Genomic DNA, 16,495 nt, shown 5'->3' with positions numbered 1-16,495 from the left:
ATATACAACAATAAAATCTGATTTAAATTGTATTTCAAATTTTTATGTTAAAAATCAATTACAATTAAATATTAGTAAATGTGAGTTTATGCAAATTTCAATTAAATCTAATCAAATAAATGATTATTATATTAATTCTATTAAAATTAAAAATATAGATAATAACAAAAATGTAGGTATATTTTATGATAAAAACTTTAGTTTTAACATACGCATAAACTATATATACAACAAATGTATTAATAAAATTTGCAATTTTAAAAAATATTTATAAAAAAGCTAATTGTAATATAATTTTAGAAGCATATCAAACTTATATTATACCTATTATTGAATATTGTAACCTATGATTAGTATATAATTAAACACAATTTGAAAAAATTCAGAAAAAAGTGACAAAATATATTTGTATGCAAATGAATAATTTTAATTTTAATTAATTTTATTGTGAAAGATTAAATTTTTTATATATAGATTCATTAAGTAAACGTAGAAATTTTATTGTCAAATATTTATTGTATTTTAATTATGTGAATATTTGTATTTCATAAAAGTATGTGAAATAAATAAAGATCATAATTATTATTAAATATATTATCAAATGCTAATAAAACTTTATTTTATTAAAATTATTGAACTTGAAACTATTTAGTTCATTATATATTTAATTATAAATAAATGTCAATATTTAAATATTTAAAAACAATCATTAATTTTCTTGAATTTTTTGTAATATAACAGTGAATAGTACTAAATCATATATGATTTCAAAATCAAACATTAACCTAGCAATTATATCTAAAAGATAATTGGCAATAAACATGAACATATAATATGCTAAACAAAAATTTATATAAAAATATTAATAGAAACTTTATATATGATATATGATATATCTATTTTTTTTGTAACTTATTAATATTTTTTGCATTAACTATTAGATTTAATTTTAATAACATATAATTTGTTTTGTTTATTATACATATGACTAATTGTTAATAATTCAATTAAAACCAATGTTTATAAATTACTAACAATTTACTTTATTTAGTTAAAATAAAATCATAATTAAGTTAATTTTTTGTTTAAATTAAATAGTTATAATTTTTTAGTATTTTAAATAGTTTTATCGAAATATTTCTAGAAAATTTCTCTCTAATTACGTCACATAGACAACAAAGCATTTATTATATTTATATCATAACTAAAGTTAAATACAATATAATATAATTATTGATTTGTATTGATTGCGAAAAGCATTAAAAATTTAGTACAAATGATGTCGTAATATTAATATTTATGAAAAATTATAATTATTTTATTGATAATATAATTAATGTTAAATTATATTGTATTAAGTTTCTTAACATTATTGTGTAATTATTTGCAATTATTGTAATAAATTAAACTAATATAAATAGGAGTGTAGACAAATAAAATATGATTTTATAAAATTTATTTTTAAAAAGTTAAATATAAAAAATGTTTAATTTGCTATTTAGATGGATTTCAATTTTGAGTACAAAATATAAAAAATTTGTGTGCGATAATAGCCATAACTTGAATACAATACCATTGTTTGAAAAATTTATGACCCGGTACTTAGTAGTTGCCCATGATTATGATGATTACATGATTAATAGGAAATGTGTGCACCGGCAGGTAGTGCTAATCTTATCAAAAATTATCTTATTTTTAGTGGGCATACGATTTAGTCTATCGGCACTCTTCAATAAACAATACATGAGGGCCTGGATGAGTGATCCATTGTATATATTAGGCAATGAATCACTGTTTGCCATAATAAGCGCCATATCGGCATTTGTAGTGCTATTCATTAGCGTAGTGGTTCAATACATGGAGTTTCATCATACAATACCAGCTGCTGAGCTCATGTATCAACTAAAACACAAACAACTAATACTACCATTAAATCATATGAATAATGAAAAATTTACATTACGAATTAATATATTGATTAAATACTTTATGGCACAAACATTTTGGTTGCTTTTCATATTAACCAATGGTTTCATGATGTGGGCCACAGTGGTTGCCTATCGGGACCCACAATCGGGATTCACACTACCGAGTTGCATGTTTTGGACACTATGCAACATAGTATGGACGGCACAGTTCTATGCTATGACACCGGTATCTGTAATAGTGTTTTACATTATGGCCGCTTATCTTAAGTTTAAGTTTAGAGAAGTTTACAATTTATTAGACTATAATTTGAAAAAACCAAACTTTGCATTATTAGAGAAAACAATGGCTGATCACAACTATATGACAAAGTTGACAGTCGGTATCAACAAAGATAATAAATTTTTTATATTTTTAGTCTATTATTTCGGTACGCCAGCCATTGAAGCTTTACTACACATAACCTATGCCGAGGACACTATACCTATGGCCCGATTGCCAGTAGCTCTTATATTTGCACTATTGATTGGTGTGGTGTCGATGCTAAATTTGATGTGCACCTGGGTTACCAACAATGCCCATAAACCCTACAAATTAATGTATTCATATACTGCCAGACATAAGTTACCCCTTAGAAAACAATTGAAAATATTGTTATTTATTGAGCGTTTAAGTGGACCAGACATTGGTTTCTATTGTTATAATTTGTTTCCAATGAATAACTATGAGTTTTATCTTTATGTGGCCGGAGTTGCGTCCAATTATTTTCTTATAATTGGTTTTATTTAATTTTTCAATTAAATTGCAAATAATTTATTATGAATAATATCAATACAATTTTTTATACCTTGTCTTTCTTATATTTTATTATTTAATAAAATATTATACAGTATTTACAGTAGTTATGATGTACAGTATTTAATATAATTATTTATATAAATAATTAATTTGTTTATTAAAGTTTATCAAATATCAGTATCATTTGTTATCAATTATTATTAAATGATAAATAAAAGTTTAATATAACTAAATACAGTAATTATATAAAGTTATTTACTATATATTTGATATAATAAAATATTAATAGAAACTTCATATATGAATTACTATATCTATTTTTTGTAAATTATTAATATTTTTTGCGTTAACTATTAGATTTAATTTTAATAACATATAATTTGTTTTGTTTATTATACATATGACTAATTGTTAATAATTCAATTAAAACCAATGTTTATAAATTACTAACAATTTACTTTATTTAGTTAAAATAAAATCATAATTAAGTTAATTTTTTGTTTAAATTAAATAGTTATAATTTTTTTAGTTTTTTAAATAGTTTTATCGAAATATTTCTCTATAATTACATCACATAGACAACAAAGCATTTATTATATTTATATCATTACTAAAGTTAAATACAATATAATTTAATTATTGATTTGTATTTATTACGAAAAGCATTAAAAATTTAATACAAGGATGTCGTAATATTATTTTATTGATAATATAATTAATGTTAAATTATATTGTATTAAGTTTTTTGACATTATTGTGAAATTATTTGCAATTATTGTGATAAATTAAACTAATATAAATAGGAGTGTAGACAAATAAAATATGATTTTATAAAATTTATTTTAAAAAGTTAAATATAAAAAATGTTTAATTTGCTATTTAGATGGATTTCAATTTTTAGTACAAAATATAAAAAATTTGTGTGCGATAATAGCCATAACTTGAATACAATACCATTGTTTGAAAAATTTATGACCCGATACTTAATAGGTGCCTATGATTATGAAGATTACATGAATAATAAGAAATGTGTGCACCGGCAGGTAGTGCTAATCTTATCAAAAATTATCTTATTTTTAGTGGGCATACGATTTAGTCTATCGGCACTCTTCAATAAACAATACATGAGGGCCTGGATGAGTGATCCATTGTATATATTAGGCAATGGATCACTGTTTGCCACAATAGGCGCCATATCGGCATTTGTAGTACTATTCATTAGCGTAGTGGTTCAATACAAGGAGTTTCATCATACAATACCAGCTGCTGAGCTCATGTATCAACTAAAACACAAACAAGTAATACTACCATTAAATCATACGAATAATGAAAAATTTACATTACGAATGAATATAATGATTAAATACTTTATGGCACAAACATTTTGGTTTCTTTTCATATTAACCAATGGTTTCATGATGTGGGCCACAGTGGTTGCCTATCGGGACCCACAATCGGGATTTACACTATCGAGTTGCATGTTTTGGACACTATGCAACATAGTATGGACGGCACAGTTCTATGCTATGACACCGGTATCTGTAATAGTGTTTTACGTTGTGGCCGCTTATCTTAAGTTTAAGTTTAGAGAAGTTTACAATTTATTAGACTATATCTTGAAAAAACCAAACTTTGCATTATTAGAGAAAACAATGGCTGATCACAACTATCTGACAAAGTTTACGGTCGATGTCAACAATAATAATAAATTTATTATATTTGTAGTCTACTATTTCGGTACGCCAGCCATTGAAACGTTACTACACATAACCTATGCCGAGGACACTATACCTATGGTCCGATTGCCAGTAGCCTTTATATTTGCACTATTGATTGGTGTGGTGTCGATGCTCAACTTGATGTGCACCTGGGTCACCAACAATGCCCATAAACCCTACAAATTAATGTATTCATATACTGCTAGACATAAGTTACCCCTTAGAAAACAATTGAAATTATTGTTATTTATTGAGCGTTTAAGTGGACCAGACATTGGTTTTTATTGTTATAATTTGTTTCCAATGAATAACTATGAGTTTTATCTTTATGTGGCCGGAGTTGTGTCCAATTATTTTCTTATAATTGGTTTTATTTAATTTTTCAATTAAATTGCAGATAATAATACTAGTTTTGTTATATATAATATCAATACAATTTTTTATAACTCATATTTCTCATATTTTATTATTTAATAAGATATTATACTGTAGTTATGATGTATATTATTTAATATAATTATTTATATAAATAATTAATTTCTTTATTAAAGTTTATCAAATATCAGTATCATTTGTTATCAATTATTATTAAATGATAAATAAAAGTTTTATATAACTATATACAGTAATTATATAAAGCTACTTACTGTAAATTTGATATAATAAAATTTATTTTAAATTTAATGAATGCTACACAGATAATAAATTAAATAAAATCATATTCAATATATCATATTAATTATTAATATAAATTTCTATGAATTGCTTTGAAAATTTATATATTTTTAGTAAATTATATTTTTTGATAAATAATAATATTAATATAATAAATAGCAAATACACAGTAAAATATTTATATATTTATTTTTCATTTAACTTCTATTTAGTATTATTGAAGCATTAATATTATAGTATATGATATGTGAGCAAAATATTAGTTATTTTAAAAAATATATTTTATTATTAAAGTTTATTATTATTATTATTATATAAAATACCTTTAAATAAATAAAATTGAAAATTATTAAATATGAGTATTAAAGTAATTTATCATAACTCAAATAATAATTATATTTGTTATTTATTTTGTTAGTTTAATGAATGCATTTTATATTGAATAACATGGTATATGTAGACAAAAAAATCAATATCAAGATAGGCCCACTTTATTACACAATAATATAGTTTATTAATGTTTGTATTGTATAAATTTATTTATACAATATATATTAAATGGAAATAAACCTTTCAATTAACTCAATACTACTATCCTTTAATGACATACAAATAATCTTTTATTTGTTATTTATTTAAAGCATAATTTACTTTAGATATCAAAATACTGTACAAAAAAAACACTTTTTTTATTTATAAACTAAGCATTTTTTCTAAGACTATTAAATATATATTTATATATATATATTTTATTAAATACCAAAATAAATTTTATACAATAAAAACAAAATATTTCTATCTATAAGAGTATCTCTCCATTGAGGCGCCAAACATACAAACATATATACTGTATAATACTATATAATATTATTTATTGTTACACTACTCTCTGTCTACTTAACTCTCTATTAAAAATGCATTTTATTTTTAGATCCAATTCATGAATACTTTTTTTATATAGATATAAACCGAAACATATATCAAACATTCACTTATATATACAGAATATTCTGTGTTTGTATGTATACAATACTACAGTATTGTTGTTAAACGTAAATGTCATCAGTAGTAGTAGTAATAGTAGTAGTAGTGGTGGTGGCGCTGTTGGTCGTCACAAGCAATCAAATATTATACATACAGGCGCTCACTGTTTGACACTTAAACATATAACATACACACAAACACAATGTTACCAATTATTTGTAGGTTGACTATTGTTATTATAATTGTAGATAAAATTTAACAAACACATATTATATTGATTAATTATTAATATAATTTTCATAATACATATTTTATAGTTATGCTAATTATTTATACCCAATAAAAATATTCATAAATAGTCTTTTGGACAATAATTTTTAGGAAATATGTTGAACAGGGAGCTTATGGAGAGTACATAAGTGTATGAAAAAAATGTAACACTATTTTGAATCCATTGAAAGGTTGGCTCACATGTGTGTTGTCTGTGTTAGAGATCGGAACCTAAGCGGGAACCGTCAAAATCCGGAACCGTAACGGTTTTGGTTCCTATCAGACAATTTCGGTTCAATTCCTAAATTTCGATTCCGGTTTTCGATATGGTTTCAGTTGTAAAATACAATTTCTAATTAATTAAATGTTTTTGTTATTTTGTTATTACTTTATATTATAATTATGATAAAACATTATATAAATTATTAAAATCTCGTTACTATTATAACATTAATTTACACTTATTATAATTACAGAACCAATATTCTTATGCTTGAATCAAATTGAAAACCAATTGGACAGACATTAAAATTATAGAACAGTATAGTTATAAAATCAGACAAATCGAAACATTTTTATATCCAGATTACTATTCAATATAAGGGTGTTATTAAATTATACATATTTCGCGGGTTAACTAGTATTTTAATAAAAAATTGACATATTTTTAAAGTATGTGACATAACTACGGTTCGGTTTCTGGTTTTTTTTGCTCCGACCGGTTCCGGTTCGGTTCGGTTCCTGAAATATGCTTCGGTTCCGAATTCTAGTCTCTGTGTATGTGTGTGTATATGAAAATTGACGGCCACTTGTGTTGCAATCATTATAATATCATAATATCAAACTGTTTTTGTATATATGATATAATAGCGTATAATTAAACAATAATTTTATTTGTATTTCGAGAGAAATAAAAAGTTTTATTTGATATGATTTTATTTTTTTTAAATAAAATTATATAAAACGATATATAGTATACTTGCGATGTATTACTACTGTATATCACACTAACAGCCAATGACTGTATGCTTTTTTCGGTGATATATTGATTAGTAATGTTTAATGTGTTTAATATTATGATATTATTATTTTATGTGTGAATATACTGTATTAATGTGTGTTTAATGTGTCTGTAATGAAAAATCATTATTTAAAACAATTTTCATATAATAATATTCTTGGAGTTTATCATTAAATTATAATTTTTTTGAAATTTATCAAATATTATCTATAATTTAAAAAGTGTATGAATTTATACTACATTACATTAATTTTTACAATATATACTATCATATTCTAAAAAATATATCATACAGGTAAATTAATTGATTTTTTAAATATTGATGTTATTTATTAGTTAATTAATAATAATTATCATAATTATATTGACATATACTATATATATATATATAAATAATTATTGATTGGTTTTTTATTAGTGAGGTTAATAAATGACAAATTTAGCTATTAACAATTTTTAAGCATTTATCACATATATATATTTCAATTTTATTTTGATATATTATAATTATAATATTATATATTGTTATTTTATCATTTGTAAAAATACACCTTGATAATTGTTCTTATTTAAAAAAAATTATATAAATTTTATAAATGTTTAATTTAGATTTAATATTTATATTAGATTATAAATATTAATAATATCATATACTGCATATATTTATTATCTTTTTAATTGTTTAAACGTGTTGTTTATGTAAACTTTATATATAATAATATGATTTACTGTATTTATGATATTTAAATTTATATATATATGATATATAACTATAAACAATTCATACATAAATTATCAAGAAATTGATGAAAAATATTGATAATTTAGTATTAGTATTGTATTGTTAAGAATAATATACAATTTAGTACAAATGTATTATTATTTTAATGACTATTTGTTATTAGATTATATCAAACATTTTTTGTAGTCATTAAGCAATTGTTATTTACAAATGCAAAATCATTTGATTTTTTTAACTCATAGTTTAAAAATATATTAAATAGTTTACAAATACTTTAGTGTCGACAATAAATTATCACTAATTAGAGTAAAGAGAGAGAGAGAGAGAGAGAGAGAGAGAGAGAGAGAGAGAGAGAGAGAGAGAGATGTCATGTTATGAGATAATTATAGACTTAATTTTGAAAAAACTAATAAAATTAAAGATTATTTTTTTCTACTGTTTTACACGTGATTTCTCATCTAATAATTCTGGAGCCCATTCCTTATAGCCATGAATAACATACAGTATATAATATTTTGGAAAGTTATCAAGGTTACTATGTATATAATGTTTTGTATTAATGTAATGTTATTAAGAGTTAATTTGCATTTTTATTAATTTGAATGATATGTAAGAATCGCGCCGTACGACACCTAACATACCATTTATACACATACCCACACACACACACACATGTAATAATAACTATACGTTTGTTTTAGTTATTCCCCCCCCCCTCTCTATCTAACTGCCTGTCCTCTTATTTAGCAAATCAATTCCCTCCCGAAACAATATACCGGTACATATCATGAATGACATCATAATATGATACATATATGGGTTTAAATTATACTTTATAATATTGATATATTAATTGCAATATATATACCATTAAAATATCAAATTTATAAATCAAATTATTCAATAATATATTGTGAATAATATATCAAATGATTTATTATATTTTAGTGGAAAATTATAGCAACTGATTAGATAAATATATAAAGTTTTTATTTTATTTTATACATATTAGTGCTTTTAAAAACTTAATTGGATCTCTAAAACTAGATAAAGTAAAAAATTGTATAAAATACTTATTAAATAATTTATAATTATTTATTATACAGTGTTTTGAATCTACCGGTGCAACACTTGTAGGCAAATTTGGACAATTAATCTTCACATTTATAAAGTAAGATAGTTTGATTCAAACTGTTTGAACCACTGACCCACACATACACCCATCCCCACAACATGCCGTATCTGTTGACTCCTGAGAATGTGCCGGTAGTTATCATACCCGATGAGCTGAGACACTCGGAACGGGTCGAGCGTCTCATTAAGCGTTATAATGACAAGTTTGAATCGAAACCGATGTTTTTGGTGCGAGTGCCCGGTCGGGTCAACATTATTGGTGAACACATCGACTACGTGGGCTATTCAGTGTTTCCGATGGCCCTCAAACAGGACATCATAATGGCCGTATCGGTGAACAATACGCCCAACATTGAGCTAACCAATTTGGAGGCCAACGAGTACGGCGACATAACATTGGATCCGACAAACCTGGAGTTTGTACAACCGCCTCAATGGTACCACTATTTCCAGTGCGGCTATCGTGGAGTTGTCGACCGATTCTGTAATGGCCAGCCACCGCTCGGCCTAAATGTTGCCGTTCACGGCACGATACCACCCGGTTCAGGATTGTCCAGTTCGTCGGCGATGGTGTGCGCCTCAGCTTTCGCCACAATTATGGCGTTTCACCAAAAAACCAGTTAATATATATAATTAATTGATTATTCAAATGTTTTATATCTAATTTACTGTTTTTTTTACTTTTTTATCTATAGATTTGTTGTCAGTACCCATCAATAAGCTAGAAATCACTCAATTGTGCATTAAATCTGAACGATATATTGGCACCGACTCCGGTGGAATGGATCAGGCGATTGCCATATTGGCTCAAGAGGGCAGTGCCAAGTATATCGAGTTCATACCGGAGCTGACGGCCGTCAACGTACAGTTGCCGACTGGTGTCAACTTTTATATATCACATTGTGGCGTATCCATGAATAAGGCAGCGACCGCTTACTATAATACTAGAGTAGCTGAAACACGACTGGCCGCTGCTGTGATCGCCAAAAAACTTAATATATCGGGCTATAGATTGGGTGATCAGCTCTGGGTTGTACAACAGGCCAGTGCTATACCGCTCAGTCAAATGGGTGATAAACTTAAAGAGATCTTTGATATGAATAAGGAGTCGTACTCTAAGTCAGATTTAGTGACAATTTTAGGTATGTGTTCATTGTTTTGACATATGTTTTGTTTTGGTTTTTTAATTTATTAATTAGTTTTATGTTTATATTTTGTAAACTTTGTGTTTTTAAATGAAATCAAGTGTTTCCAGAAATATATTTGCGAAATATATATATATTTATAAAAACATAAAAAAAATAATTTTTATTTTATGACGTCTTTACAAACCAGTGATCTATGGATTTGATTTTGTATTTTTTATATTTAACTAGTGATGTGTGTACTGATTATAGTTATTAAATAACAATAATTAGTATTATATTTGTTTAGTCATGTTATTATTAATAATATTGTATAGTCATGTATGTCATAACAGACACTATTAATTTAGTACTACATTACTATGGTTCATGGGAACAGGTAGATTAGGATAGTATGTCCCAATGATTTCGCATCTAATAAAATAAAATTTAATAATGATAATAATGATAATTATTATTATTAACATTTTAGTTTAGTCGTTATAATATAAGTTTATTTATATTTTATTAATTCATTAACTATTAGATAACTTTTAGACTTATTTGTATCAAATTAAAGTTAATTTATTATAGTAAATTTATAACTTCAAATAGCAATATATATATATATCAATAGGATGTTTACAGTATATCTTAAATTTAGGTCACTATCATTGATGATTTTTATTGTCTGTTCAATTATATAAAATATATTAGTTTTTATTTTACTTTTTTTCAATGGTTTTGATTTTTTCCTGTAATCCTGAGATTAAACAGTATACAACTGATTGACGATTTTTCCAATTAGCTATTTATTGCATTCAACAAATTTTTTATTAAAAAAAAGTTAGATATACTATAAAATAAACACAAAATTTAATTTATTCTTTTATAATATATCTATAAATTAATTAAATACTTATATTTTTCTATTTGGTTGGATAGGTATCGATGAGGAAGAGCTGGACAGAGTGTTTTTGTCTCGTGTGTCCGAACCGATCGATTCATTCAAACTATACCAAAGAGCACTGCATGTCTACGAAGAGGCCGCTCGGGTACATGAATACCGCAAAGAGTGTGAGACCAGTGCCGACACTCACCGTTTGGGTCAACTAATGAACGAATCGCACCGAAGCTGTCGCGATCTCTACGAGTGCTCGCATCCGGCGCTCGATAAACTGGTCACTCACGCCCTGTCCTATGGTGCCATCGGTTCACGACTAACCGGTGCCGGTTGGGGCGGTTGTATCGTTAGTCTAGTCCCAGTAGAAAAGTCAACAGAGTTTGAGTCAATGATGAGTAAACACTCGAAATTTAACTGTAAGAGTGGGCCCTCCAGTGGAGCTGTTATATACAAATTATTTTAATTTTGTTTTTTTTTTAGTTTTTTTAAACCATATCTTTTCAGCGATTTATTTAATAATTAATTTTCCAATAATTAATTATTATTATAAATAAGCACTGATTACGGTTTATAGTCGTTTATATAATTTATAGAAAAACAAATTTCCAAATCATTTTATCACTAATTTTAATTTTTTTAAAAACTCAATAATAAATTTTTTTATGGACCTAACCTTTTTCATAATAGTCATTGAAAAAGATTTATTATATTATTATATATATTCAGTTGCAATATAGTCTAAATCATTGATTTTATTTTAAAATTTAAAATATTTTTATTTTATGATATCATTTGTTTGAATTATATTTCTATTTTTTCTACTTTTAATTTACACCCAAAATAAAAGTTTATATAATATTTTAGTTATTATTACAATAATGATATATTTTAAACGTCTCAATACATCTAAAAAGTCATTATATATTTTTTGTTGCTTTTTATCTATTATTTGTTTTCATTAATTCTCCAAAAAAAACATTAATGCATCACATTTTAAAAATGTCAATCAATAAATGCCTAAATTTTATTAATATAGAAATAAAATGTTGAATATTTAGTCAAACAATGTCTATCCTATAAGTATAATACAATTATAAATTGTAACCAATTGATGCCAAATATCCAAAATTACATTTGAAAAATAATACAATTGTAATTGGTTTTTATTTTGTATAACTTTTAATGAAATTTTTAATGCAATATCAATTTAAATACACAAACAAACAAAATTGTGAGATTTATTATGTCAATTGTTACATTTGATTACAAAAAAATAATTTGTGTTAAAATACTAGTTCATTATATTATTATTGAGTTTAGATTTGCAATTAAAATTATAGTGAAATTTGATATTTATTTATTGAAAAACTGATTTCTTAGATATATTAGATATTAATAATTTTATTATATAATTTATTATATATTTATTTTAAATATTTGTAATCACATATTAATGTATTTATTTCTGATTTTTTGCAATAAATTATTTTTTAATTTTTAAATTGGTTTACTTTTTATTTAAATAAAACAAAGATTTTAACTATTTTTTATATTGAAATTAATAATACTTGTAATATAAATTGTGTATTTAATTATAATATACTTATTAAAAGCGTAATATTAAAATATGAATTATTATTTATTTATAATTACCGGTAATAAATTATTGTGGATATCAATGTTAGCAAATATTTTAACATATAATTAGGTTTAGAAACAAAACATTTAATTCAATAATAAAACTAATAGAAAATACAAAAATAAAAACTATTTAATTATAACATAGAATTCAATTAATTGCATAAAAGGATATTCATTGTTAGTTTTGTCTATTATAACATCAAAATGTAATCTAATTTAATAAATAGAAAATTTATTTAAAAAAAATTAATTTTGAATTATTTACAGTATATGACTGCTACATTATATGATTATATAAAATTATAAAACACATTTTTTTCAAAAAAAAGTTTATTTTATAAATATATTTATAAATATACAAAATAATACTTCAATTATGTTAATAATAATAATAATAATATACCATTTAATAACTCGTATAATAAGTCACCAAAAGAGTTCACATTAATACATAAAAAATAAATATGATATATATATTTCAAAAATATTATACTTTATAATATAGTCTAAAATAAGATTCATATCAATTAATTTTATATCACATATTAGATTATAAACTTAATATTTATATTTAAAAAAATTATTTTTAATACTCTTTATATAAATATTAAAATTAACAATTATCTGGGAGTGGGAGGTAATAGTGATCTTATTTGTTTGGGTTTCAGTCGTATTTCACCTACTTTTACACGTTTTACTAAAACATTATCATCTCCTGGATTACTACTCAAGTGGTTACTATTATTATGTGGTTTTGGAGTAACTTTGGGTGTGAACGGTACGGGTATAGCCACCGGTACCAGTGGTTCATTGGTCGGCATCATTATTGGCAAACTGTTCAAAAAATGTCTATTTTGACTGACATTACGGTTATTTATATTAAAGTTGTTAAGCGATGGCAATATTTTCATTGATAAACTCTGTTCCTGTGGTTTAGTTTTTGGCTGAGAAGATAGCATCAGTAGGTCGTCCTCATTGTCCAATGCATTCAATGTATTATAAAAAGCGTTCAATTCATGCATATCTTCCATAACACCAACTAATGGTTGTTTCTTATAATTGAATCTCCCTTTCCATGGCTTGTACTCCCGGTAGTCATTCAATGGTAATGAATTTAAACCAGATTTTTCTTTCTATAATCAAATAATAATAATTAAGGAAAAAACATTTTAATAGATTATATATATATATATATATATATATATATATAGTTTGTCAATTATTTTATAGGGGTATATTTACTATAAAATCTTTAATGTTATTCAATGAGTATTTATTGTTGTTGTTATTATTGTTGATGTTTGCTAAAGACTGTTGTATTATATGATAATCATGCGATTGATGTGGCAATAGGTGCCGGTGCTTCTCCTGGTTTATCTGTATATTTTTATTAAGGTTTTGTTGTTGATATTGTTGTTGTAATTGTTGTTTTTGTTGATGTATTTGTTTTTCAAGTATTTGTTTCTGTAATTGTTGTCGATTTCTTTCATCGTTGGCCATCAATGTCATCAACTCTTTGCTTATTAGTTCGTAATCCGGATCCATATATTCCTCGTTAGTACTCGACTCGGGCCACAAATCCTGGCCATCGGTTCCCATAATTGTTTTCTGTGAGTTGATGTTAGACTCGGATTTAATATAAGATCCTTTGTCATTAGATCCTAACCTGTATTTTATTAGTCAATTAAAATATGTTTAAATTTATAAAAAAAATTAAATAACAGAAAAATTTATACGAATTAATTATATAAATAAATAATTTATAATAAATTTTAAAAACTTATGACTTAGTTATAACTTTTAGAGTCAGTGAACTTGATATATATATATATACAGTATACTATATATAACAAAAGTTTTATTGTATCATAAATAAGAGATAATTAAAATTATGCACTTTTGACAATAATCACGCATTTTTGGATATATTTAATAATATGTTATTAAAAATTTAGTGATTAAACTTATAGGTTGGGTTTGATGTCATTTTTTTATTAATATATAAATACAGTATATATTTATTAATAGTAGCATTAAATGAAAATATCTTAACAATACGCGACATACAAAATGTTATAATTAAATACACATCACATGTTTGACCTGTTTTCCCAAAACTTGAACCCTATTTCCACTTGTGATGACTACTATAATATTATTAGGCAAACACTACTAATATAAAAACACCAATTTTTTGTAATTCATAGTAAAGTAATTTAAAATATTTAGATTTAAAAAAATAAGTTGAATTAAATAAACATTAGTATAAAAAATAAAGTACACTTTTAGATCCGTTTTAATAATTATATAAAAATTTTAATAAATAATAAATAATTTTAAATATAAATCGTTTTTACATCATTCTTATATCACTATTAATATTTTAAACATTATTAATATAAACAGATTTTATTTTTTTGACATAAAAAGTATAATAGGTTTAATTTAATTAAAATTTTCAATAATATAATGATTAAGATTTAGATTAAAAAATATATGATTTTATTTTTATCACATAATTAAAACTTAAATCTGTATTATAATTAAAATATTATTTTTATCAAAATTAAAAATATAACTGTTTAGTATCTTATTATAGAAATATTTAATTTTATTTTTTATAATAACATTTTGCTATCTAAATTATTTTTAATTTTATTTTTTTAATATTTTCTATTTATTTATATGGATATATAATACTATCGATTATATTTTTTATGCTAACATAAAAACCAAGTATTATAGATTTAACTATTTTACATTATATTTTTAAAATATATTTTATACATTTATATTATTAATTGTTACTATTTTTAGAAGCCATATCTTATATTTATTGTAATATTATATAAATATTATGCATAAAAATTAAAAACAAACGCCTTTATTGTCAGTTTAAATCATTGACTAAACTCGTAATTATAAAATTAATTGGCAATAAAATATGAACACAAATTGCTAACAATATTATTATTATTACACAATTATATTTATGACCACTTTTGCTATTATTTTATATAACAGTTTTTGAGGTCATTCTAGTTTTGTATGATATATATAAATAATAAATATCATAAACAAAAACAACAATTATCGTTATAATGGATATAAAGTTTTTAAATTCTAGTGTAATAGCATTTTTAAAAGATAATATTACTAAAAATAAAAATTTATATAACGGTTTTTAAGATCTATTAACAATATTTAAATAATACTCAAACCAATCAATTTTAATTAATATACGGTAATAGCATAGAAAATGTAATTATATTTATATAAGTAATACATTACTCTAAAATTACATATTATTGATACTTACGGAACAAAATTAGGTATTATCTGATAGTAAGGCACCGGTTTGGGCACCAAAAATGGTACCCTTTTGGCCGGCAATATAATGGGTGTCGACACCTTTCTGATGATCACCGGTAGTGGTAATGGCACCGGTAGTGGCACTATATTTTTTACTCTAAGACTATGCAATAATGTTAAAGCAATCAACTTTTTCTTCAACTTTTTCCAATCATCACCAGAGGAATGGCATATCAGTTGAATCAT

General features: G+C 23.9%; 2 protein-coding genes across 4 annotated transcripts; one reads left to right on the top strand and one right to left on the bottom strand.

Annotated features, from left to right (window-relative positions):
- The first annotated feature begins 7,639 nt into the window (after positions 1 to 7,639).
- LOC128956239 (N-acetylgalactosamine kinase-like) lies at positions 7,640 to 11,862 on the top strand. 3 transcript variants are annotated; one of them, XM_054301931.1, is made up of 4 exons: positions 7,640 to 7,687; positions 9,241 to 9,887; positions 9,964 to 10,410; positions 11,338 to 11,862. In XM_054301931.1, exons 2-4 carry the CDS (start codon positions 9,368 to 9,370, stop codon positions 11,757 to 11,759), a joined length of 1,389 nt encoding a protein of 462 aa, XP_054157906.1. In that variant the 5' UTR covers positions 7,640 to 7,687; positions 9,241 to 9,367; the 3' UTR covers positions 11,760 to 11,862. The 3 variants fall into 3 exon arrangements, with proteins under 3 accessions (XP_054157906.1, XP_054157905.1, XP_054157904.1); XM_054301930.1 differs by lacking the exon at positions 7,640 to 7,687 and adding an exon at positions 9,094 to 9,186; XM_054301929.1 differs by lacking the exon at positions 7,640 to 7,687 and having other exon boundaries at positions 9,094 to 9,887.
- Positions 11,863 to 13,557: 1,695 nt separating this feature from the next.
- On the bottom strand, positions 13,558 to 16,495 carry LOC128955904 (uncharacterized). Its single transcript, XM_054301583.1, has 4 exons — positions 16,257 to 16,495; positions 14,435 to 14,603; positions 14,180 to 14,314; positions 13,558 to 14,070 (listed from the first exon to the last, which is right to left on the bottom strand). The coding sequence occupies exons 1-4, from the start codon at positions 16,493 to 16,495 to the stop codon at positions 13,558 to 13,560; spliced, it is 1,056 nt and encodes a 351-aa protein (XP_054157558.1).

Source organism: Oppia nitens, unplaced genomic scaffold (assembly GCF_028296485.1).
Source record: "Oppia nitens isolate AA-2021 unplaced genomic scaffold, nextdenovo-longstitch-racon4-pilon3 scaffold2_pilon_pilon_pilon, whole genome shotgun sequence".
Classification (NCBI taxonomy): Eukaryota; Metazoa; Arthropoda; class Arachnida; order Sarcoptiformes; family Oppiidae; genus Oppia; species Oppia nitens.
This window is presented reverse-complemented; position numbering and strand designations above follow the sequence as displayed.

Coding starts and splice junctions, on each gene's coding strand:
- LOC128956239 (XM_054301931.1), top strand. CDS start 9,368: ATGCCGTATCTGTTGACTCCTGAGAATGTGCCGGTAGTTATCATACCC. Junction 9,888..9,963: donor GGCGTTTCACCAAAAAACCA/GTTAATATATAT, acceptor TTTTATCTATAG/ATTTGTTGTCAGTACCCATC. Junction 10,411..11,337: donor AGATTTAGTGACAATTTTAG/GTATGTGTTCAT, acceptor TTGGTTGGATAG/GTATCGATGAGGAAGAGCTG.
- LOC128955904 (XM_054301583.1), bottom strand. CDS start 16,495: ATGATTCAACTGATATGCCATTCCTCTGGTGATGATTGGAAAAAGTTG. Junction 14,604..16,256: donor ATAATACCTAATTTTGTTCC/GTAAGTATCAAT, acceptor AATAAAATACAG/GTTAGGATCTAATGACAAAG. Junction 14,315..14,434: donor AAGAGTTGATGACATTGATG/GCCAACGATGAA, acceptor AAAAATATACAG/ATAAACCAGGAGAAGCACCG.